Source organism: Toxorhynchites rutilus, chromosome 2 (genome assembly GCF_029784135.1).
Source record: "Toxorhynchites rutilus septentrionalis strain SRP chromosome 2, ASM2978413v1, whole genome shotgun sequence".
NCBI lineage: Eukaryota > Metazoa > Arthropoda > Insecta > Diptera > Culicidae > Toxorhynchites > Toxorhynchites rutilus.
Genome location: NC_073745.1, coordinates 190126274 through 190151084, shown reverse-complemented (window position 1 = coordinate 190151084; position 24811 = coordinate 190126274). Strand labels below are relative to the sequence as shown.

General features: G+C 38.6%; 1 protein-coding gene across 4 annotated transcripts in view; it reads left to right on the top strand.

Moving 5' to 3' along the window:
* The first annotated feature begins 738 nt into the window (after nucleotides 1–738).
* LOC129767295 (putative uncharacterized protein DDB_G0279653) overlaps nucleotides 739–24811 on the top strand; it is a 75143-nt gene continuing 51070 nt past the window's right edge. For 3 of the 4 annotated variants that reach the window (XM_055768013.1, XM_055768012.1, XM_055768011.1), the window contains exons 1-2: nucleotides 746–1559; nucleotides 13816–13881. In XM_055768013.1, the coding sequence (XP_055623988.1) occupies nucleotides 1480–1559; nucleotides 13816–13881 (146 nt within the window). In that variant the 5' untranslated portion in view covers nucleotides 746–1479. Of the gene's footprint in view, nucleotides 1560–13815; nucleotides 13882–24811 lie in introns of all 4 variants that reach the window. The other variant, XM_055768010.1, reaches the window with a different exon arrangement.

The window sequence follows — 24811 nt, the reverse complement described above, 5'->3', positions numbered from 1 at the left end:
ACCAAAATTATGAATGAAAATTTACTTTAACGTATCGAATATCTATTTTATGTGATGAAATAAGAGGGGTTTTTCCGATATCGCAGAAACATATTGAACGAAAACTGTGTCTAATGATGATTTTATATTATAATAGTAATTATTTGTGGAACAAACAGGAAATGCATCGACAAATGGTTAAGTGAGTGTCAGAACTACATATCTAACACATGTAGTTCTGACACTCACTTAACCATTTGTCGATGCAAACAATATTAGTAAAAACAGTAAAAATTTTCATTCAAACTTTTATATTTTTACATTGCTTTTACATACAAATTTTTTAAACTCAAATTTCTGCATTACTCGAGAGTCAATCAAGCAAATCTAGCCAAATTTAGCATGTGGAGGTTTTAGGGTGGAATAAATGTTTTTGCGGTGGCTAGACACTCCACCCCCCTCTCTAAGGGGGAGCTGCCATACAAAATTAAACGGGGTCGATTAAAAGATCAATCAATGAACAGTTCTGCGATTGGACGATTTGGACCCAACTAGAATGATTGAAAATATTGATAACAAAAAACAAAATTTGGGCGGGACGAAGTTTGCCGGGTCAGCTAGTTCGCTATAAAAAACGATGGTTTTGAAAAAAACACTTACACGTACGCAGCCAATCAGTTCCTACGTATTTATGGTGGGTTTTGCACATGCTATAATACATTTGACGTTCGCGCTGGTTTCTCCCGTCATTCTTCGTTGGTATGTAAACCACTTCGCTCGTGATGATTTCCATATGATTCATTCAATACTTATTTTACAAAAATATTGTACCTTTCAACGTCGGACGTGTCGGTCGTGTTCAAATAGAAGTGTTTAAATGTGGGTTCCAAGAGTGAATAGCAGTAGAAAACTTGAACAGCAACATTGGCAAGATTTCTCTAACTGTTTCTGCTTGATAGTGCACTATCGTGGCTGTGTTATATGAAACGAAAATAGGAGGTTTTTCTTTATAGTTAAAGAATTTTTCTCTCAATTTTTCAACGATCGTCTGCAGGGAGCGAAGTTGGTGTATTACTGAATTCGTGAAAAGTGAGATTAACGGCAGTCTAGTCTGAAATATCGACAAAGCACGCTCTGCATAATAGAGAATTGGATGTGAGTGAAAATTCGATTGGTTTTGACAGAGAAGGAGTGCATTACAAGTTGTGGAATTTACATTGGAAAGGCATGTAAAAATGTAAATAAGTAGGAAGAATGCGTGGAAAGTGTAGCTAGTGCAAATGTCAAAAGCCCTGCTACCTCTATTTGTGAACGGATTACTAGAAATATCGCAATAATCAACTTTGTGCAAATTCATGTACGGCACAGCGAAGGAAGGCAACAATAGATTTCGGTTTCAAAAGCTTGGATTAGTTCTGGATCAGGTGCTGAGTGAGTAACAAAGCGGCGGATTGTTTTCCATTGGTACAGGAAACAACTCGCGAAAACTATTCCGGAACAATGGCCAGGTTAACTGAAGAAATGGTTATAGCACGGTCTAAACAGTCTGACCTTGCGGCGATTAAGAAGCTGAACTGCTGGTGAGTAGAACATAGTTGTTGAAAATGTTTTTAATGAATCGATTCTGCAGTACAAAAAGAAACAATGACGTCGGAAAAGGTCTTGACTATTAATTTACATCACATATTATAAAAACAAAGGCTCAACTGAAAATAATCAACTGAATTGAACAGTTCCATTTTGTTCAAAAAGTCGGTAACTCATTGAAAATATGCGTTAAATACGCTCAAAAGTTAATCGAATTTTTTAGTGATAAACATGAATGATCTACATTACTTTGTTCTTCTATGGTTACAAATGACATCAATTATTTCTTGCACTTGCAATGAAAAAAAGAAAGGGAAAATATCTAAATCAATGAACACATATTCAATGTGTAAAGTTTTAAAAATCTTGGGGCTGCAATGCCATGACGGTATCAGTTTTAAAATAATACAGAACGATTTGGATTGTATTCATAATTGATATAATAAACAGATTCATACATTCCACTAGAATATATAAAACAAAGGGATATTTAAATACCATATAATATATTACCATCTAATTAATTTTGCATTTCTGCGCTGCCACCCTAAGAAGTAGACTTAAAAACAAGATTTCAACATTCGCAAATGAGTGAGCGGTGTTTCAGACGGTCATGATTGAAGCTTTGACGAAACAGGGTGAAGCAAAAAGCAATATGCGTGGCTGGCCTATAATTCATTCCTACCCTCCGCTTCTGCGACGCTGTTGTCTGCGGTTTCGTCCTACCGATTCTGAATAGCGCGCAATTCTCAAGTTCTTATTTGGGAACATTGGAAAAACAACACCTATAGAAGGCGTCCCTAGCCGCGGGGAAGATACTGAATTAATTCAGAGGTAAATATGAGCATACTCCCACTAGCAAGTTCCCAATCTTGAACTTGAGTCGTTTAGTCATTTACGTTGCTGAGTCACTGGTGAGGAAGCCTTTCAAAAATATGTGTTAAAGGAAGTAAATATCAATGGCAGGATCTTATTCATTCGTTATACGTTGGGAATGCCAATTTCTTATCATGTATGTAGTTTTCTTGATTATTGATATATTATATATTGATGAGAGAGCTATCACCGATTTAATGTTAAAAACTCGTATTAATAAAGAGCCAGAATTATTTCGAGACTGTTTCTTCGGCCGAGGATATACTTAAATGGAAAGGTACAGAACAGATTAGCATGCGCTGTATAAAAATGAAAAAAAAAAACTAAATCAGCAGGTTAGATTATGATCAAAATCCAAACTACACGGGATCGGTGATTTCAGTGATTTTAGGCGTGGTATACAAATTACGTAACGCTAAAAATGCGGATTTTGGAGCTGATAGAAATTGATGTTGATTTACACAAAAGTAAGTACTCCTTGGTTCAACGCAGCAGTTCCTATCGTTATATTTCACTTTTTGCAAAAAGTACTGGGATTTATTTAAGGGACGAGCAAACCACTCGGCTTAATATCGATTTGGGTGTTGGCGAGCTTAAAATACTTTGGTTCGATCGTGAAATTGTTTCACACATCAGCTAACGGTTTCTCTGCATACTCTAAATGTTTCGCTTTCAGTTCTGGGTCCATTGTTTTGAGTTTTTTTATTCAAGTGAGATCCGTAATGAACATGAGAAAGTATCAAACTCCCGGGAAAGCGGTGCCACCCGACGTTCAACTCGGTTGAAAGTTGAAAGGTTGAAAGCGTCCTGGATCATTTGTAGTAACGAATGATGCGTCAAGAACCAATTAATTAAAATTTTATGATAATTATGATTACTGGGTTGATTATTCCATAATACCGAAACATTTAAACGAATTCAGGCAGCTCGTACTCCCTTTTAAAATCGAGCCCATGTGAAAATGCGTTCGAAGAACAGTGCCTTGAACGAAGTGCAACTTACGTTAGATCACTGTATCCATTAAGGGGGAACCTCTGTTTGGAAGGTCGAAAAATAATGAAATCTCGTGATTTTTTTTCGGATGTTAGGATGAATGGGGAGTGTTCCAGTTAAGGGTTGTCCGAAAAATCAACTTTTTCCTCTTTTTTCCAAAAATGTTTTTTTTTCAAAAATTCATAACTTTTCAACTACTAGACCGATTTAGATGATCGATATAGCAAATTAAAGCCAATCACCTGGTCTTTAAATAAAATACAACAGGTGCTGAAGATTCGAATTTTGTTCTGGTTATTCCAAATCAAATCGACAAATGACAAAACATGAGTATTTTTGATTCGAATGAAAGTTTGTATTCCGTTTGGATTGGAGCAAATATGAGTTTTCCACAGTATTTGGGAATTTTTTGACTCAAGTGTAACTTTTGAGAAGGGGGTATCGATTTTAGTAAGAGTAATCTTTGATAATTTATATCTCAAAAACTATGAATTCTACCGGAATAGTGTCTTAGAAAGAGTTATAGAGTATTGATGTTCAAACATGAAGAAATATACACTGAAAATACAAATTAGTACTTTTTTTATTTTCAAAAAAAACTTTAATTTGCAATTTAGATACATATTTTTTATTTTTTAAAATTTTTTTCATATAAAATAGAAGTCATGTAGAAAATTAAAAAAAAATGGGAACAAGATAGTAAAACTATTTTTGACGAACTTTGTGGAACATCGAATTTTTATGAATGTTCGAAACTTCAAATTTATGTACGTTAACGATCATTTTAGCCACAAAATTATGAATTCTAGTGTGATTTAAAGTAAAGAAGCTCTCAATCAACCTCCTTCCAGATACAGCCATTCTCGAGATATTTGAAAAAAAAAACATTTCACGCCTAACATGTCACTGCTGAATAATTCTGGTACTTTATATTCGATTAAAATTAAAGAAATATTGTAATCAGAATTTGTTGTGGGTAACGAAACATCTCCGCCACGCTCTATTCAATTTTAGTACTTGTTCAAATAGCTTATAATAGCGAATGTTACATGTATTCAGTATATAAATTGATGTGTGCACTAAATAATGATATCAATGAAAAACTCTGATATCACTCGACGTTTATTATGTTCAGAACAAATAAAGAGGTTTTTATTTGTCCAATATTTTAGACAAAGTACCTCATTGTCATGATAGCAAAGTGTCGCCGCTAGCTGAAATCAGCTGTTAGCGTTCGTTCAATTTTCCTTCCACCAGCTGTAAAGCGACAATATGAGCGCGCTGCCGTGCCACTGACCGAGCGAGGGATCAGATTACAAAGAGCTGATTCATTACGCGCACGCGTTCGCGGGTATGGATATAGGTCAGTTGTGCTAGGATCAGCAATTAGATTTCGTCGCGGTTTAACCTAACCAGCGACTGGAAGAGAACATACTGTATAAAAAGTATAGCATGGACACATATTCCCGATTCGAAAGGGATACCGAATTTGAACGCCCTTTGCTTCCCGGGTAGCAAAATATTATTGAATGAAATTGTAACTCCTTTCACACTGGGAAGCAAGGGGCATCAAAATTGCTGACAATCCATTATCTTAGTATTTAAGAACCCACAAAGCATGTAAATAATCAGTATCAATAAAGTATCCAAAGAATATTCAAGTAGTACGTTCGGGTCCTCTACATCCGAAAAAGGTTTTCCTCCGGCGTGAGGAAGTTTACTAAGTTGCATCTTTCACTTCGCTACAAATCCTGAGTTACTCTGTTTCACTTGTGCCGCAAGTGGAACATAGAAACTTACAAACAAACTTGGAATTAGAATTGGCCTGTACTGCAGGACGGTTCTAACCAAACCTCTCCCTTGCAAGGAAGTTATCATTGGAGTTCTCGTTACGCGGGATTTTCATTGTCTAACTTCTGGTTAAGTCTTGGACGGTCTGTTCAGCAGAACGTCGAATACTGACCGGCAACCCAACTCGCGTCGTAAGGTCGGCGTGTATCGATCGCCGACATATGGTGGCTCCAGAGAGGACTCGTTCGAATTAAAACGCGACGCGAAGTTAAAACTCGTAAACCGAATCACTAAAGTGAAGATACTCCGGGACCGGTAACAGTCTCGTTAACGCGAAGTGAAAGAACAGAACCACGAATTCCGAAGAAGCATGACGGAATACGTGAACAATCCAAATGGACACTGCCGTTTGTGTACGGCAGAGGACACTTCGGACCGGACTATGGCCGAGTGCTCCAAGTGTAAACACTGGTTCCACATCACTTGTGTGGGACTGGAACTTAAGCCCTCCAAGAGGGAAGCATGGAACTGTCCGCAATGCGTCAAAGAGATCAACGAGCTCCAGCAACTGAGAAAGGAGATCGAAGATTTAAAGGCGAAGCAACGCAGTCGTCCAACGGAGCAACCAACAGTAGCAGATCCGCTCGAGATAATTCGTCGCCAATTTGAGTCTCAAATGGAGAGTCAAAAGAAGAGGGACGAAGCCGTCAAAGGACATCGAAGTGGAAGAGGAAAGGACAAACCTGCATGCCGTGAGGAAGAACAAAATATACTTCCAAGTCATTCCAGTAACATTATCAGCAAGAGGGAAATCCCTCGATACTTTCGCCTTTCTCGACCACGGTTCCTCGAACAGTTTGATTCTAAAAGATGCAGCTGAGGAACTTGAGTTACATGGACCATCCTCACCCCTTAAAATGTTGTGGACCAATGAATCGGAATATTCTGACCCAGAGAGTCAGCTGGTGTCGTTTGGTATCAAAGGTACTAATAATATAACCCATTCGATGAGAAACGTCCGCACAATCAGAAAACTCTCCTTGCCGAGACAAACACTGGATTACGATGAATTAAAGGAAAAATACCGTCATCTAAGAGGACTTCCAATCCACGGATATCAAAACGCTAAACCGACCTTGTTAATTGGGCTAGATCATCCCTTATTATTGACACCAACGAATCAGCGTGTCAGCAAAGAAGGTCCAGTAGCGGCTAAAACACCACTGGGATGGACCATATACGGGAACGATAAATTGGAAACAGACTCAATCTTCACGTATATTCAAATGGAGACAGAAACTCTAAGAGAAGAAATTCAAAAATTCTTCTCTACGGAAGAATTTGGCGTGAAAGTAACGACGATAGACGAACGTAGTACCGAAGAAAAACTCAATCCAGCAGACGAAGCAACGAGAGATAAAACTATATCAAACTCCATATGGTTCACTTCCGCTCCCTTCCTGAAATTAGAAGAAGAATATTGGCCTACAGAAAAAGTAAAGCCAACAACAACCACGGAAGAGGTGAAAATATTCAAGATAGACCAAATACCCGATGTAAAATTGCAGCTAAATTGGTGTTCAAACTGGCAGAGGTTGCGGAAAGCCGTAGGATATTGGATCTTCTACGTCCGAAAACTCCAATCGAACGTGCGAGGAAAACCATACCGAAACTTTGTAACGGTCAGCGACTACAGAAATGCCGAAATATTGATCATAAAACAAACACAAAGAGAATCATATCCACAAGATTTAATCACGCTAGAAAACAACGGAAGGGTTGAAGTGAACAGCTCCATAGCTGAACTAGAACCAACACTTGACAGTGATGGGGTAATAAGAACTACCGGTAGATTGGACAAAGCAAGATCACTACCATACGCGGTCCGACACCCAATAATAATTCCAAATAAGCACCACGTGACCGACCTCATTACGAAGGATCACCACGAGAGATTCCTTCATCGCCAATTGGAAGCAGTAATTGCAGCGATCAGACTAAACTTCTGGATAGTAAACACCCGCAGTGCAGTTAAACGCGCATTCGCGAAATGTCAGTGGTGTAAAAACCAAAAATCCACCCCGCAAGCACCTCAAATGGGATTACTACCCGAATGCAGGACTAGCCCTTCAACGAAGGCCTTCATTCACACTGGAATCGATTACTTCGGCCCCATGGAAATTACAGTCCGCCGGTCAACAGAAAAACGTTGGGGCGCATTATTTACTTGCATGGATACCAGAGCTGTACACCTAGAACTAGCAGACGATCTTACCACAGACGCTCTTATTCGATGCATCCTCACTCTACAATACAGACGTGGCCAAATAAAAGCTATTTACAGCGACAACGGCACAAATATGCAAGGAGCGAGCAACCTCTTCAAGGCATTGGAAAAAAGAACCGCAAGCAAAGGGATTGAATGGCATTTCATCCCACCCTCAGCACCACATTTTGGCGGTTCAAGAAACCAAAAAACTGCTCAAGCAAAAACTATGGGGAAATTCAAAACCCAATGAAAGTGAATTGAGGCTTGCACTCACGGAAATAGAGTACCTGTTAAACAGTCGCCCATTAACACATATACCGCTAAACGTGGACGACAACGAACCGCTGACCCCCAATCATTTCCTAATGGGTGCTGCTGATACACCGTACCCGTCATTAAGTGACGTTAATAAAGCAGAAGCGAGCAGGAGTCACTGGCTCAAAGTTCAGCATGCCACACAAAACTTCTGGGAACGTTGGACCACAGAATATTTACCAAAGCTAATGAAACGCGAAAAATGGAGAAAACCAATGGAACCTCTACAAAAGGATGACATAGTTGTAATGGCCGACGAATAAATTAAAGGAAAATTCCACAAGGGAATAATCACCGAAACATATCCATCATCAAGCGGACAAGTGCGATCGGTGACAGTTAAATTCGGAAAGAACCAATTAGTTAGGCCGGCCGTTAAACTTGCAAAACTCGATGTGAAGACGCCGAGTACAACCGTCTTCACAGGACATATCAACCTAACAACACTGCCCGATGAGCCTAAGAGAATTAAACGAATGCAAAAGATCGGCCAAGACAACTTCCAACATTGGGCAAAAAGGCAAAAAATTGATCTCGACAAAGTAAAGGAGCTAGCTAGTCGGATACCTAAGGCTAAACCAAAAAAGCCGATAAGAAAATCCAAACCTAACATACTGGCAAAATTCCTAACAGCGACTGCACTCCTCTCCGCAATTCAACCAAGTAATACGATAACCATCAACCCAATAAACGATCCAGGCATACTTTTTGACCATGATGGATCCTACATGTTAAAACGAGGCATCTGGTACACAAACGTCGATACAAATCTTTCGCCGATGGAGGACCTAACCACAATTAACAGAATTTATGAAAATATAACCAATGCTCTGACGAAATTCAGACAAACGGTTCGCGATGACTCCATATTAGAAATGAAAACTTCTATGGAACAACAGAAAATGGTAACCACGCAAGAATTGTTGGCCCTCAAGAGACATAAAAGAAGCAAAGGAATATTCGGTTTTCTTAAAGATATTCTATTCGGCGGAGACAATATGGAAGAAGAAATCGACGCAATCAAAAATCGCCAAAATTTAGAGATGCATGAAATATCGGACAAAATTATCAAAATGCACGCCAAAAATCATCAGCTAAATGACTACATCAATAACAAAATACAACATATGAACAAACAACAAACAGTTATAATAAGCAGCGAAATATACGAATTATTCAGAATCATACCAGTACCCTCGCCAGCAAACCGAACCATCATCGTTTCCGATCATAACTTCATCGCAATGAGTCATACGCAGAAGTTCTTCTACCCCGCACCAGATAGAGAACGCTTCAACAAGAGCAATTACATTTCCGATCAACACACCATCAAAACTGAACCAGATTGCATCACAGCGGCACTTCTTAAAATTCATACAAAGGAACAATGTAAACTCGAACAACTACCATACGATTATATGGAAATAATACCTCTGGCGAAAGTTAATCAATTTATCTACTACACACACAATCCAAACAGTATAAGAATACACTGTGACAAAACGATAATTCCCAGTTATTACGCGGCTTTAGTGAAACTAAACACGGATTGCGAGATACAATCAAAGAAAGGCGTAACATATGCAACCATACAAGAAGAAAGTAATACAACAAAATTGTATCATCGAACCAAAACCGACACTTTACACATGATATGGAACCAAGGAGACAAACCACTCACCAAACAAGATCCAACTGAAGAAGAAGAATCACCTACTATCAACACAAATTCAAACCACCATGGTTTGATCATAGTGATAATCACAATCATCTGTACCACGATATCGGCCGCAATAGTGGCATACTACTTCATCGGCCGAGAAAAGGAACACACAACAGATGGCCCGATAGCTATCTCCCGTGAGACGACCCCTAGAAGAAGCGAGAGAAGACCACCACCAAGACCAATACCCAGGATCATGATGACTAACGAAGCAGATAGTATAATATGAACAAAGAACAAAAAACTGTACCTAGCACAATTGACAAATTTATCGTAATTCTGTCGAGCAGAATTACGGTGGGCCGGTATGTCGTCGCTAGCTGAAATCAGCTGTTAGCGTTAGTTCAATTTTCCTTCCACCAGCTGTAAAGCGACAATATGAGCGCGCTGCCGTGCCACTGACCGAGCGAGGGATCAGATTACAAAGAGCTGATTCATTACGCGCACGCGTTCGCGGGTATGGATATAGGTCAGTTGTGCTAGGATCAGCAATTAGATTTCGTCGCGGTTTAACCTAACCAGCGACTGGAAGTGAACATACTGTATAAAAAGTATAGCATGGACACATATTCCCGATTCGAAAGGGATACCGAATTTGAACGCCCTTTGCTTCCCGGGTAGCAAAATATTATTGAATGAAATTGTAACTCCTTTCACACTGGGAAGCAAGGGGCATCAAAATTGCTGACAATCCATTATCTTAGTATTTAAGAACCCACAAAGCATGTAAATAATCAGTATCAATAAAGTATCCAAAGAATATTCAAGTAGTACGTTCGGGTCCTCTACATCCGAAAAAGGTTTTCCTCCGGCGTGAGGAAGTTTACTAAGTTGCATCTTTCACTTCGCTACAAATCCTGAGTTACTCTGTTTCACTTGTGCCGCAAGTGGAACATAGAAACATACAAACAAACTTGGAATTAGAATTGGCCTGTACTGCAGGACGGTTCTAACCAAACCTCTCCCTTGCAAGGAAGTTATCATTGGAGTTCTCGTTACGCGGGATTTTCATAGTCTAACTTCTGGTTAAGTCTTGGACGGTCTGTTCAGCAGAACGTCGAATACTGACCGGCAACCCAACTCGCGTCGTAAGGTCGGCGTGTATCGATCGCCGACACAAAGCATTTTTTCCATGTCAACATACCAACACACCACGTGTTTTTTTTTAATTCGTTTATTTTTACAGGCTCAGTTACTTAAGTTTAAAGGAGCCGAATTCTTAAATATATTTTTAAAACTGTATATATATATATATAGAAACTCACCACGTGTTAAGTGGTGGTGGTGTGGTGTCCGATTCGCTTCTTCTACTCTACGCATTGACTGTGCTTGGGGGGAAAATGCAAGAGAAACTGTAGAGTAATGCGGGGCAAAGGTGCGCATTGGCCATTTTGAAGCAAACGAGCATAAAATTTCGACAACAGTGTAGTCGTTTGATACATTATTACACCAGCAGCTCACACATATAAAAAATGATACATTTCATGAAAGTGGCAAAAAAGTTAAGAGGTAAAAAGGGTTTTGTGATGTTTTGATCTAATTTTTTCAGTTTTGGAGATGACGATTTACTTACCTGAAATAACTGGAAAGATCGAAACTACACTAAATTAGGCTCATATCAGAAAGTGATTTATGATTTGAAGCTTCTTTAATTGACATTTCTACTTCTGCTGGGATGTGTCAGCGTGTACCTGGTGCGGTTCAGATAGATATTTACGAGTGAGCAGCCTGAGGATCTGCAGGTCACTGGACAAAGTTTTCTATGGTATGACTCTCAAAGATTTAAGGCGCATGGCGTTCGAACTTTCGGAAGCCAACAACCTCCAGCTCGAATTCAACAAAGTTGCAAAACTAGCAGGAAGAGATTGGGATTCAAGCTTCATGTGAAACCACCGTCTGTCTTTTCGAAAACCACAACAGCGCAACGAAGCAACAGCGCTCCAAGGTAAAGCGTCGGAATCCTCAAAACCGAAATCCAAAATGAGGAATAAAAATAAACAATTGCTTAAAAATAATTTAAAATGAATTTCAAATGAAAAATGTTTTTATTTTCACCATGCATTTAATTCAATAACGGTTATGTTTCGTTTATGTTTAGGTTTTCACAATGAACTTAAAATCAAATTTTTTTTCAAGTGAAGGTATCTATGTATTTATAAACTTGATCTATATAAATAAAAATGATTTGGTGTCCGTTCCTCACGATATAACTCAAGAACGAAGCCACGGATTTAAACAGTCAGTATTAGAATTGATGCGTCTTAGTCTGCATCAGGTTTATATGTCAAAAAAGAAATTATACACCGCGAGTATAGATTACGTACATAAAAAAAATTTCTGTGGGAACTTGAGTGTTCGAAATGATTTATATCAATATATCAATTGTGGGTGGGACGAAGTTCGCTAGATCAGCTAGTTTGTTAATAAAAACGAATTCTGTTTCAAAATTTGGACATTTTCGGATATCTTATATTGTCAGTCTCCTTCCTCCCAAAAATTTCCACGTGGTATGTTCGACTATAGCACCCACTCTTCTCCACCCATAAAAAAAACATAGAACACCCCCCTCCTGCCTACTGGACGGTGCCTACACTCTCTAGTAATGATGCTTCTCCCGCTTCTGATGATAAAGCATTTATTTTTGGTATAATTTATCTCAGAAGTTTAATTCAATAAGTGCGCACCTTTGCCCCGTACAGTGCGAACCTTTGTCCCAACTATGGGGCGAAGGTGCGCATTTGTCTTTTTGTATTAAAATAGGTATTTGTCCAATTTCAAACACAACTCGAGAAATGCTTGTACTACGTCTCGAAGGTAATATATATAGTTACAATTTGGTAAACAAACGGAATTTTATTTAATTTTTTTTCAAGAGTTATTGATCGACAACAGTTAGGTGCGCACCTTTGCCCCGCATTACTCTACACCATGTTCGAACATCATGTGAAACATTAGGATTAAACATCGTGTGTCCAAACATACTACGAATACAAACATGTCACGTTTTCAAACAGAGGTACGAAAAAATCATGTTTGTATTCAAACACAAAACTGCGAACAGAGCGTGGACATGTTTATCCCGGACGCAGTGTTTTTTTGTGAAACATGGAAGACTGCTTTCCACACTGAAAAAATAAATAAACTTAATTTCAATAAAATATAGAAAAAGTTTTGTTAGAAAAACTTTTTTGCCTTAAATATGCACAAGTTGCGATGTATGGAAGAGTTGTAGGGCACATATTTATCTACCATTCCATCAAAATCTGAGATGATCATTTTGAGAAAATTGACTTTTAATTTTTGAAATCAATGTTTTTCAGTGTAGGGTTCCAAAAAGTTTTTTTTTAGTATTTTGTTCTGAAAATTCTATTATTTTATTAAAACTCTTCCATAGATCACTTCTTTGTAGGACTCTTTATTTTCGAGTAAAAAAAAATAAAAAAAAACGTCAAAAATATTTAGCCTTTTCCCTATGTTAGTCTAGATAAATTTTCGGAAAACTGAGTATACTAAGTTGCACTGGAGGAACAAAGCAAATAGAAATTTTCACTATAACTGATGGTTTATTCTCGGGATGTAACACTGACAAAGGTTGGATAGTAGATTACACACTGTACCAAATTTATCTAAATTCAACAAGAAAGTATGCTTGAAATTTCTTCCTAAATAATACCACCAATCACTGACGGGCGACATTCACACGGAATATTGAAGGATTTTTTTCGAGAAAAATATAATATCATGATCGTGGGTAACACCCCACTGAAGGTGACACCCGGGGCGGAAATCAACATTTTACAGGGAGTCCCGTCAGAAAATTGGAGGTCGCTTTTTCCATACATTGATTTTCCATCATACATTGATTGCCACTCTCACGTATATAATTGACTTTGCCACTTAAACATACATTTATTCAAGTTATCGATGCCGATTAACTACATCGATATCTGAATAAAAACCGATGTAGTATCACATTGAGAAGGCAAAGTTTTCCTAGGAAAGCTAGGGCTTAAATATGATGAGGAAGATGCTTCCAACAACGGAAACACCGTTGGAAGATGTGTTTACAGGCTATTTCTTATATTGATGCAGCGTATAAATCAAAACAGTAATTTCCCTCGAAGCAATTTCATTACATCATTGTCGAGCTTCGTATAATTTTTATAATTTTCGTGTTTTTTTCGTTAACGCCTTTCAATGAGTAATTGATGATAGCGATGACATTCATAAAAATGGAGTACTATAATCACTATTTTTTCTTTTCTATTTCTGTTTCTCACAGGGGAAGTGAACTAAGCGATGTCTCCATCATACGTCGCATGCGTGGTGTGGAAGTATTAGCGTTCAGGTATGACACACTATCTATTCGAATATGTACCACTTCCTACCTTCCTACCATGATGTAGCATAGAATATGCTCCATATGTGGAACGGAGAGAAATGCAAACTCATCAAAAAGTCATTACTTCCAAAGGCCAAGTTAATGTGCAGCACGATGTGGGTCGTGTTGTGACTCACTCAGTATGACAATTTTGTATGGATCTAAATTTGATGTAGAATTGATGCACAACACAAATGCTGCTTTAGTATGCGGATAAAGCATGCCTTCACCTAAGAGATATTACTAATCATCAGCAACGGATGTAGGCTAGCTTTTAACTTGATAGTTCTGAATTCGTACCACCTACGATACTGTGCAACTTACTCAATGCTAATGCTAATGCTAACACAAATGCTGCTTTAGTGTGCAGTATCATCAGAGTTCAAAAATGACCGTAAATTCCTTAAAAGATATGTACATAGAAATTTGAAAAGTTTGCAAGAATATTCAATGCTATTTGCCGGAACCGCACAGTTAGGTCTGTTAGAAAGGAAAACATGATTCAAATCACAATCCTATATTTCTCGGCCCGCAAAACTGGTTTTGGTGAATATTTCTCGTCAAACCGGTCCCACAAAGAAGTGGCTGTTCTACGTATAAGGTAGTTTCACTGTTCTATGGGTTTCTCAAACGAATACCTTTTAGGGGTTATCGAAAACACTCACTAAAACTCCAAGAATTTAAGCAAATCATATACTTTCCGATTAAAAGGGGTGAATAACATAGCAACAGCACTAATGTTTTGATCACGCTGTCATCAATGATCGAGAAACGAATACCTCGATTCAGAAACGCGGACCGACTGAGCCGGAAATCAATCAATCGTCGTTCGTGGCCTGAACCGATTTCAAGTTTATGCATGCTCCATAACATCCGCCAACACAATTTGATGCCATCGACTGGTTGGAGGCGCGGAAACATCTATTCAGCGGATGCTTGTTTGGTCCATAACGACAGTGAATCAATGAGTAAACAAATGAGTTGACCAATCAGATGCGGTTCGTATTGTCAATAGAAACTCCAAATAAAGCTAAACATGAATAAATTGATTTCACACCGAAAACAATAATAAAAAAGATAATTATTCACTCTGATTTGTCATTGTCGTGTTTATTATCACCAAATTTAGCCGAAAGAGTTCTGAAACTTGAAACTTATACAGAAATATGGCGATATGATATCCACTTTTGTAGAGTAACATCGTTACGAAATGAGTTTTCCAACCAGTAAATAAACATCTATACGTTCGGCAGCATCAGTGCTCACAATGGTGCTTGTTGTGGCTGCAATAGATTACAGTTCATGAGAAACATTTTTGCGAGACGTCGATGCCTTCCTCTGATTTTGATGAATAAATATCAAATCAGTGTGAAGTAACTGTTTGCGGGGCGACCTAATCAGTTGCTATGTAACAAAATGTTAAATATTAATCGACGCTTGACAGCGCTGTATCGAGGAAATAACCTTCGAATGGAACCACGATAACGTGAGAAAAATGTGATGGTTATAACATCATTGAATTGAAATTTTGTTTTTGTGTGTTTTCTTCCTTGCGTTGCCTTGCTGGGTTGGAATAACTCGTAAGCATCCCATGTTTACGTTCATGTGAGTATGTAACTTAAACCATGGACCAGAAACACTTTTTTTTAAATTCAAATGAAGGGTAGTAGGAAATCATATTGACGAATCATACTGCTAATTATCATGTTGTTTAGCTGTTCTTTGATGCCAAACATCGGAAATGCACAGGTCAGCCAGCTGCTGGAATCAGGAGATGTTCTATGAGCTACTGGAATATTTTTGAATATCTAGAAAAAGAAAGAAATCTCTAAAAAATAAATGAATAGAATTATTCGTTTGAAAGACAGCAACGACTGTTTATCGATTCGAAACCACAGACTGGACAGACGCGGCCGATGCTGCAGAATACTTAGTGTAGGGGGGCTCAAAGAGTTAGTTTTTTTTCTATTATTAGAGTTTCAAAAGTATTTATTAGATTTCGAGTCTGCTGTTTAAGGTTCAATAACAAAATAATTAATAGCATCGAACATGATTAATGGAAGTTTCATGTCGTGTTCTGCATTCCTCTCTCTTCGTCTATCTGAAAAACAATGAGAAACAACATTAACCAAATATTCCAAAATATGAATTGATTTTCCGGATATTTGGGCTGATTGACTGTTTTGATTCGACGACATGACAAAGATGGGTCCATGCTGTGTGTCGTGTATATTTTTCTTCGATAGCATATGGCGAATGCGAATTTGTTTCTGTCAATCATAGTTTGCTTTCAATGTGCACCAATAGCTACTTGTTTGCTGAACTAAAAAAGTATCTACGGCTGTGTGTAATTACAATTTGCAATCGCATACCAGTATGAATTTGATCGCACTAAAGCGTATCACATCCACACTCTCTCGCCAGGGCAGAAGCATTCAGTGTTCGAATTCCCCCAAGTGAGACGAACTCCGTGTAAAGATTCAACAACTTGTTTCTGTGTTGTAAAAACATAATGTTAACAGCTGGGTACAGATTGATGTGGAAGAGACCCGTTTGCACAAAACATGCACATTAAAGTAAGCATTTGATGGCATATAGATTAATCTGTGCAACGTGAGTTCCGTTTTGTGCTACGAGTTAAATAGAAAAAAACTCGATCACTGGTTTTCGGAATCAAAACAGGAATTATTGAGCTAATTTCCAATCAAATACATATCACAAAAACTACAATTAAATAATTTCACAATTGAGTTTATTTGAGCTTACTGACATTAGTGAACTCAACATGACACTCCAATTATGCAATTGCAAAAAGCTACTAAACGTCAAAAATGTGTAGTTACAATAAAACTATTATGAGTGAATGCAATAACATGGCAATAAACCTAATCTTGATAACACCACTAAAATTTTTCATTTTTCGGTTTTCGCCGACGATTGCACTTATTTCGGTATAGAGTCGTATGGGGGTTATTCTAAAGGTCATATACAGTGTGAGACAAAACATCTGCATCTCATAACGGTTAACGGCAAATCAAAATTCCAATTGATTTTCAAATGTTATCATTATTGTAAATGTGTCTATACATTTCGAATGACGGACGGGAGGAATGATTCGGTTACCAGTGAAGTTGATAATCATGACATTGCAATAGACAACAAAATGCGAGCCTCTACTTGAAAAAGACTGGCTAATGTTTCGTTTTCATTTATTTGTTTTATATCATTCCTATATGTGTATTTATGCAAGAGTAGCAGAAATATTGTTGTGCCTATGTACTTTGTACTGTATGTTCATTGTTTCAAGCAAGTTGTAACATAAGAGAAATGTAACGCCGTTAGCTGGAAAAATTACATAGATATACCTGATATATCTGACAAGGTATATCTCAGTAACAGAAATTTATAAGATTAATCCCCACAAACTACGAGTTGTTGTGTTTAACCGGAAGCACTCAAACGAAATTGTTGTCAACAAGCACAAGCGCATCCCTTCCTAGCATATAAAAATTGCGGGGGTGATAACCGAAACAATTCTGTCGTGCGAAACTATGAAGTATAATGAAGTTGGCAAGTTCAAGTTCAGAGAAACAAAGAAATTCACATCATCTGACTCGTTTCAAGTTACCTTGGCTATACGCAAGCAAAGATATTGTATTCTCTCCAGCTTAAGAATATGAATCCTGGAAGCTGATCGGAAGCAAAAACTGTTATATTCTAGCACTGATAATATCGTTGTTTTGTACAGCAGACCTCATTCAGCTGTACAAAACAACGATATTATTAGTGTTAGAATATGGCAGTTTTTGCTTCCGATCAGCTGATCATGTAGCCATGGAGTGTTTGCATTCGACACATGCGATGAGTCTCGAAGTTTTGGCAGGAGTACCCCCGCTTACTCTTCGGTTCACAGAATTATCTTACAGATTTCTCATCCGTTGCAAGATCATGAATCCATTGGTGATTGGTAAATTCGAAAATCTACACCAACTGACTCCTCAGTCAAGTTTTATGTCTTTATACCATGAGTACCTTACCCACGACGTGCACCCTTCACCACGCATTTCCAACCAAGTTTGCTTCCCATACTTTTGCAATTCCTCTGTCAATTTTGATCTGTCCATGAGACAAAAAATCCATGGAATCCAAGATCATCTACGATCCAATGTCCGTATTCCAATATTCCGTCGATATTTTCGGAAAAATATGGGAAAGTTGGATCTGATAAAATGTTCTTTACTGACGGTTCATTCATAAACGGGTCCACTGGTTTCGGCATTTTCAATGAAAATTTCAGTGCCTCTTTCAAACTCAAAGATCCTTGTTCCGTGTATGTCGCTGAACTGGGTGCGATATACTACGCACTGGGGATCATTGGAACATTGCCCATCGATTTCATTCGCGATTTCATTCGCGTGATATCTCGGCTTATGTCCAATCACTACAATTTAAACGCGCATCTTTATCGCATTGGGCTCGCAGCAAACAATCTTTGTCATTGTGGCGATGCCTACCACGACATCGAGCATGTTGTCTGGTCGTGTATCCGGTTCCATGCTGCCCGCTCTCAGCTTTCCAGAGCATTGAAGGCACTAGGCAGACAATCGGATATCCCCGTCCGGGATATCTTGGGTAGTCGTGATCCTGATCTTCTGCTTCATCTATACTTGTTCCTCAGAAACGCCGATGAGAACGTTTAATGATGTTTCCTCCGTTGTATCCCTGTATCATATCCCTCCTATCCAATCGATAAACTTCTACTTAGTCGCGGCAATACATACACATACACTTTACAGATACACAGGTCGAAGGTTGTGCAGGCCACTGATCATTTAACAAGAGCCAAAGGTTGTACCCCTCATGACAACTCTACACGAGCTGAAGATTGTGACGCCCAGTGACCATTCTACCCTGGATTCCTCGAGTCAAGAGAGATGCATCACGATTGATATGAGGTACAGACTAGGGGGGCGTCGCTGATCAATGGTCAGTTGCACCCCAATAGGAAGTATCCCGTGTCGGCCACACATACATAGTACTGGAGACTGCAACATCCTAATTATGAAAATTTTTGTAATACTAACCTCGAGTCAACCGCGAGTAATCGGTTACATATTACTAACATAGTTGTAAGACAAAAATTGTCAAAATATTGAACTCCCGGCCCCGTCGGGCTAACGCCACATGTGCCTTAATAAAATATATATTTTGGGAAAAAAAGTTACCTTTCCTAGTAACTGTCCTTTCCGATTTGATCATTATAGAAAATTGAGATTGTTTGTGTCCTTTTTTACCCTAAGCCCATGACTTGCTTAACATGCAAGTGAGTGAATCACACAGCGGCTTTATTGCAGTGGATATAAAGATAATGGGCCTTATTCCCGTACACACTTCACGGTGGAAACGAAATGACCTGCACGTCATTGAACTTCGTTTTGAGAGTTAGTGAAGCGTCAAAGATGATAATGGGATTTAAGGCAGACTGAACTCTTTTCAAATAGGAATTATGAATGAAAATTAACTTCTCCGTATCAAATTAGTATTCAATGTGGATGGAAAACTTTTTTTTATGTGGTAAAATAATCTCTTACAAAAATTGTATCTGAAGATACTATTATATTGTAATGATGAGTTTTAGTGGAACACTAATCACGTATCCAGATGTCGATACCGTACCGTTGTCATCGCGGATACATTCCATTTCGTTTCCACCGTGACGTGTATAGGGGAATAAGGCCAAATGAAAATTGAAACAGGCTTTGATTCAGTTTCAATAGAGGTCTTGTCAGACAAAGCACACTCTCGAGGCCTGCAATCTAAATTTTTTTTATATAACTTATTTGTATGAAATATTCTCACACGCAGATTCGGCAGTAAGGCGCTGTTCAAAAATTACGTCGAGCGAGTTCAGTATCTTTGTCTTAGAAATGCGTTGGGATGTATGCCCTCAACGCACATGAGAGTTTTTGGTAGGTGTATTCCCACTAAAAGATCACTTCTCTTTACTATCTCTTCGATTCCTCATCCGGTGTAGGATAATGCACCGATTGGTGATCGGAATTTTCTAGTTGCTCGAGTTAAATATTCATTCCGGATTCATGATTTTATAAGATGAATTCATCTCCACGCAAGTTTGTCCTTCTACGTAACGGGTGTTAAATAAAAAATGAGAATTTTTTTCAATCACATATATATTTTTTTTTCTTTTTTCATCGATTTCAGTATTTTTTCAACTCTCACAAGAACGTTGTACGGCACTTACGTCCATTTTCCGGATACAATTACGGATTCTTGTAGTCAGTTGCTTCGTGTCCTTAGCCCTCCAATTGTTTTTATACACTAGGGCACTGAGTGAGCCAAAGAAATCCTCTATTGGGTGGCACTGGGGCAAGTTTGTTGGGTTACGATCTTTCGGCACGAACGGTATCTTTTTCTCCTCAAGATACGCCAGCGTCTTCTTGGCGTAATGGGAAGACGCCTTGCCCGGCCAGAAGACGTACTTCCCATCCGCGTGATGCTCGTTCAGGAACGGCAGCATGATTTTATCGAGGCACTCTTCTCGATAGATTTGTTGGTTGATTGCCAGACCGCTCGGCTTAAACCAAGGCTTTGAAATGCCCCGGTCGGAAATGGCGATGTACAACATAACCTTTTTTTCAAACTTGTGCTTGAACTTGTATTTCACTTCAGGCGGTGTGGATGACTTATCGCTGGAGTAGTAATTATCATTTCCTGGAATATGCGTTTTGTACAGCGGAAAATAGCTTTCGTCGTCCAGAACGAAAGACGTCCCGCGGTATTTTTTGGTCATCCACTGACACTGTGATTTAACCGTCTCAATCTGCTCCTCCGTGTACTCCGGCGACCTCGTCTTCTTCCTGCAGACAATTCCTTCCATCTTGAGGGTCCGATGGATCAATACGTGGAAGCAGCCATATTTCCGACCGGCGTCACGCAGGCTGGTTGCGTCCTTGTTGTCAAACAGCTTCTTTAACGATGTCTTCCTCTGCTTCGTCATTATCGTCACCGGACGACCACTTCCGACCTTCCGCTCTACGTTCAGGGAACCCAGGATACGATATACCGTACTGACAGGTACATTTTCTTCCTTGAAATGTGCCACCGTGAACTTTTTTCCTTGCTGGAAATGCGTTTCGTAGAACCGTACAAAGCGTTCGCGGAGCACGCGCCATCTTTACTTTGACTAAATTCAAACTAGCAAAACCAAACACGCCTACAGTTTCTAGAGATCCCAAAGAGCAATTTTCTTGGAAAAAGAAAATTTTACGCTCTTTATTTGAGTCACTGAAAGGTATTGAAAAAAATCTCATTTTCTATTTAACACCCTTTATATTCCCATCCGTGTTTGTTTTCCTGACTACATCAATTCCTCTGTGCATTTCCATCTGTAACTAGCTGACCCGGCGAACTTTTGACAAAATAATTTTTCGAGAATTCACGTTTTCTTACTGAGTGAACGGGCGTGGGTTCAATCGCAGAATCTCCATTGATTGATCTTTATTTCCATTTCAATTTACTATAATTTCCATTTACTATAAATTTCCTATTACTTCTACCAAAATTATAATATAAATTTGGTTTCAGACATAGTTTTCGCCCAAGATTCTTGATTCACTTGCAAAAAGCATGTTTCCCCGTTGCATGAAATACCTGTTTGATACAAAAAATAAATTTTCAATCATAATTTTTATTTTCCACCTGAGAATCATTTCCGCTTCACACTGACGGAGAATGAAGCTGAATTCCGCAAACGCGAAATCCAATTCGACTAACAACAATGTCATTGTAAACCATGGGATTTTTTTTCGGACTTTCTCTCGAAGTTTTTCAAAAATTTCAAACCTTTTTTCTCATCATAACATTGATCTACCGGCAGAAACAAATACAACAAAATAAAACGGCCCATTCCTTCTTCGGGGTTTGCGCTTAGCAACACATTTGGCCTTCCATTTTTATAGAACTCCACCTTCGAACAAAGATCAGCTTTGTTAGCGCAAATATCGAACGGACTACCAGCGTTTATCATGATGTAATTTTCGAATATATGGGAATTCAATTTTCCGAATTTTCCAAACTTGCTTCAGAGATTTCCGAAAATTTTACGATTTTTCTCTCCGCTATATTGATCTTCGGGAAGAGACAAATACAACAAAATAAAGACGGCTCAAATCGGATTATTCCTTCTTCGGGTTCTGCGCTTAGCAACACATTTAGCCTTCCATTTATATTTATATAGATGAAGCACGAAATCTATGGAAATCTATTTCCATCGATCGGAAACCGTTCCAACGATGTTGGATGCAAAGTATCGACGTATCATGCGTGATAATTTGTACTTTACTGATAGGTCTTCTAAGAGCCATTAGATTTGAAGCGTTCAACGAAATTTCCAAATTCCTTGCTCAGCGTACATTGATGCGATTCACTAGGCGTTGAACTATGTCGCCATTTAAGTGTAACAGATGGGTTTAGCTCTTTCGAGGCTAGGCTTAAATCTCACCCTAACGTTGAAAGGTTACATTTCTTCTTGAAATAAGTCATATTTGAAATATAAAAAAAAATCCAAACTGTATGTAATCGAGTCCAAAATTTTATATAATCGAATCGCATATAATCCAGTCCGACTGTATTGCCTCAATATTTTTACGTATTCTCCTATTCCTGATAAAATTATGTTACCCTAGTAACCTCGAGTCATCCGCGAGGAATCGGTTTCTCATCCACTAGAGTAAGTAAATATTTGAAGATTCAAAAGAAATGAGAATAGAGTTAGGAATTTGGCTTCTTTTAATCTATGTAACAGAACCTGTAAAGGAAAATAAATTTAAAAATTCCTAATAGTAGGTTGTGCCCAAGGCGCTTATATATATAAACCAGGTGAAACAACCATATGAAAAGCACTTTCAGCCATATTGGAATTGCTGTCGGTATTGTTTACAAACAGCTGGCGGCGGCTCTCTACAAACTGCTACGACACTTTAATGTTAATAACTGTTTTCACTGTGAACTAATTCTCATTATTTGTATACCAATCGAATCGAAAATTCTCTAAGATTTGTTTGATGGGCTGTACATTACAATTCGCTAATCTCTAAACGGTTTAAATTAATGAAAACAGGAAGAACTTCCTTTTTTCCCATATATCTGTTCTGCCGATTTGTGTGCTAACCCTACCTGTATTTCAATACTTATAACTCGAACATTTCTTAACAGATCGGAAAGATGTTTGCATCAATTGAAAGGAAATATTTCTACGCGTCTACCACAATTTAAAAAATGTTATTTTTCATGAGAAGAACAATTGAATAACTGTAAAATGTCAAGAGTTATCTGAACGTCCTAACTGCCAAGTTTTTATTGGCCCGATTTACGGTTTCCCCAACACAGACTTCAAAATCGATGTACCTGTGGAAACCCGCTATGCAAATATACATGCTAGTAGGAGGAATTTTTGTTCCTACCGAGCTGTGTTACCCTAACACGGACGGGGTATTTTTTAGTGTTGAGTACTTTTGTACTCGCTTATCGTTGTGCAGACCGGAATATGTTTCTCTAAAACTTAATTTTAAACTGAAAAGACTGTGGAAAATCGCCATTTCAGATACTAGAGGTGAATGAACTTTCGCGGTTCGCGAACTACTTAAACATGAGATGTGCAATAATTTCATAGGGAAATATAAAATACAATGATCGACAATTCTTCCGTTCATATATATTTTGGTAGTCCTAGGTATCATATCAAACGTAAAAGGACAATCATCAAATTTATTTGTAACGAAGAACATAATCTATTACAAAAATTTCGATGCATTCTAAAACAATATTCGAAGTGGTAAACAAGTGGATTGTATAATATAATTGCATAGTTCTACGTCGAAAATATGCGGTCGTGTCCGAGATACAACCCCTTACAATTTTTTTTTCAATTCAGCTAGTTCATCACTGCAGGTACTACTGTAGAATGCATCGAAATTTCAGAATTACTCTTCAGTATATCATTTTGGTGGCTCGATGATTTGGGAGGCTTTGAAAAATCAGCTGAAGACAATTGATTCATCATTTATTCTTGCCCTCGCATGAACCTTGCATTATAACAACTATCACGGCTGTTTTTTTCGCAGTTGATACACACTCGGTCTCAGGCGATTGTATAAAGGGTGTGTCACATCAAACTGCATCACGGAAAAAACGTTGTATAAATTTAATTTTTAGGAATTATATCTTCTGCTTTCGCTTATAATCAGATAAGAGTGTATAGATCACGTTGGCCATGCTTCACTGTTAATTTTTCGTAAATTTGGAAAAATGTCGTCGAACGAAAAAGAGTGTCGTGAATTAATCCTGCGCACTCATTTCGAGAATCCGGAGTTGTCACATCGGGACATCGGTAAGATACTGGGAGTCGTCCAATCCACGGTCAGCAGAGTACTAAAACGATACTTCGAGAACCTAACCATCGACCGGAAGGTGAAGAACGGCAAAAATGGATGCTCCGTCAGTGAAAAAGATCAAAGCGCGTAGTTAAGCAGTTTAGACGTGATCCGAGAAGTTCGGTCCGGGATGTCGCCAATAAGCTGAATTTGTAAAGTTCATTCGTTCAGCGGACCAAGCAGCGGGAGGGCCTGCGTACATACAAGGTTCAGAAGGCTCCTAACCGCGACGAAAGGCAAAACATGGTGGGGAAGACGCGAGCCCGGAAGCTGTACACCGAAATGCTGACGAAGCCGCATTGCCTGCGATTTCGCTTCGTGCCACTATTCAAAGGACGTGTTGGAGTGGTACGAAGCCAACAGGGTCACCTTCGTGCCAAAGGAAATGAACACGCCCAACGCGCCGGAGCTTCGCCCAATAGAGAAATATTGGGCGATTATGAAGC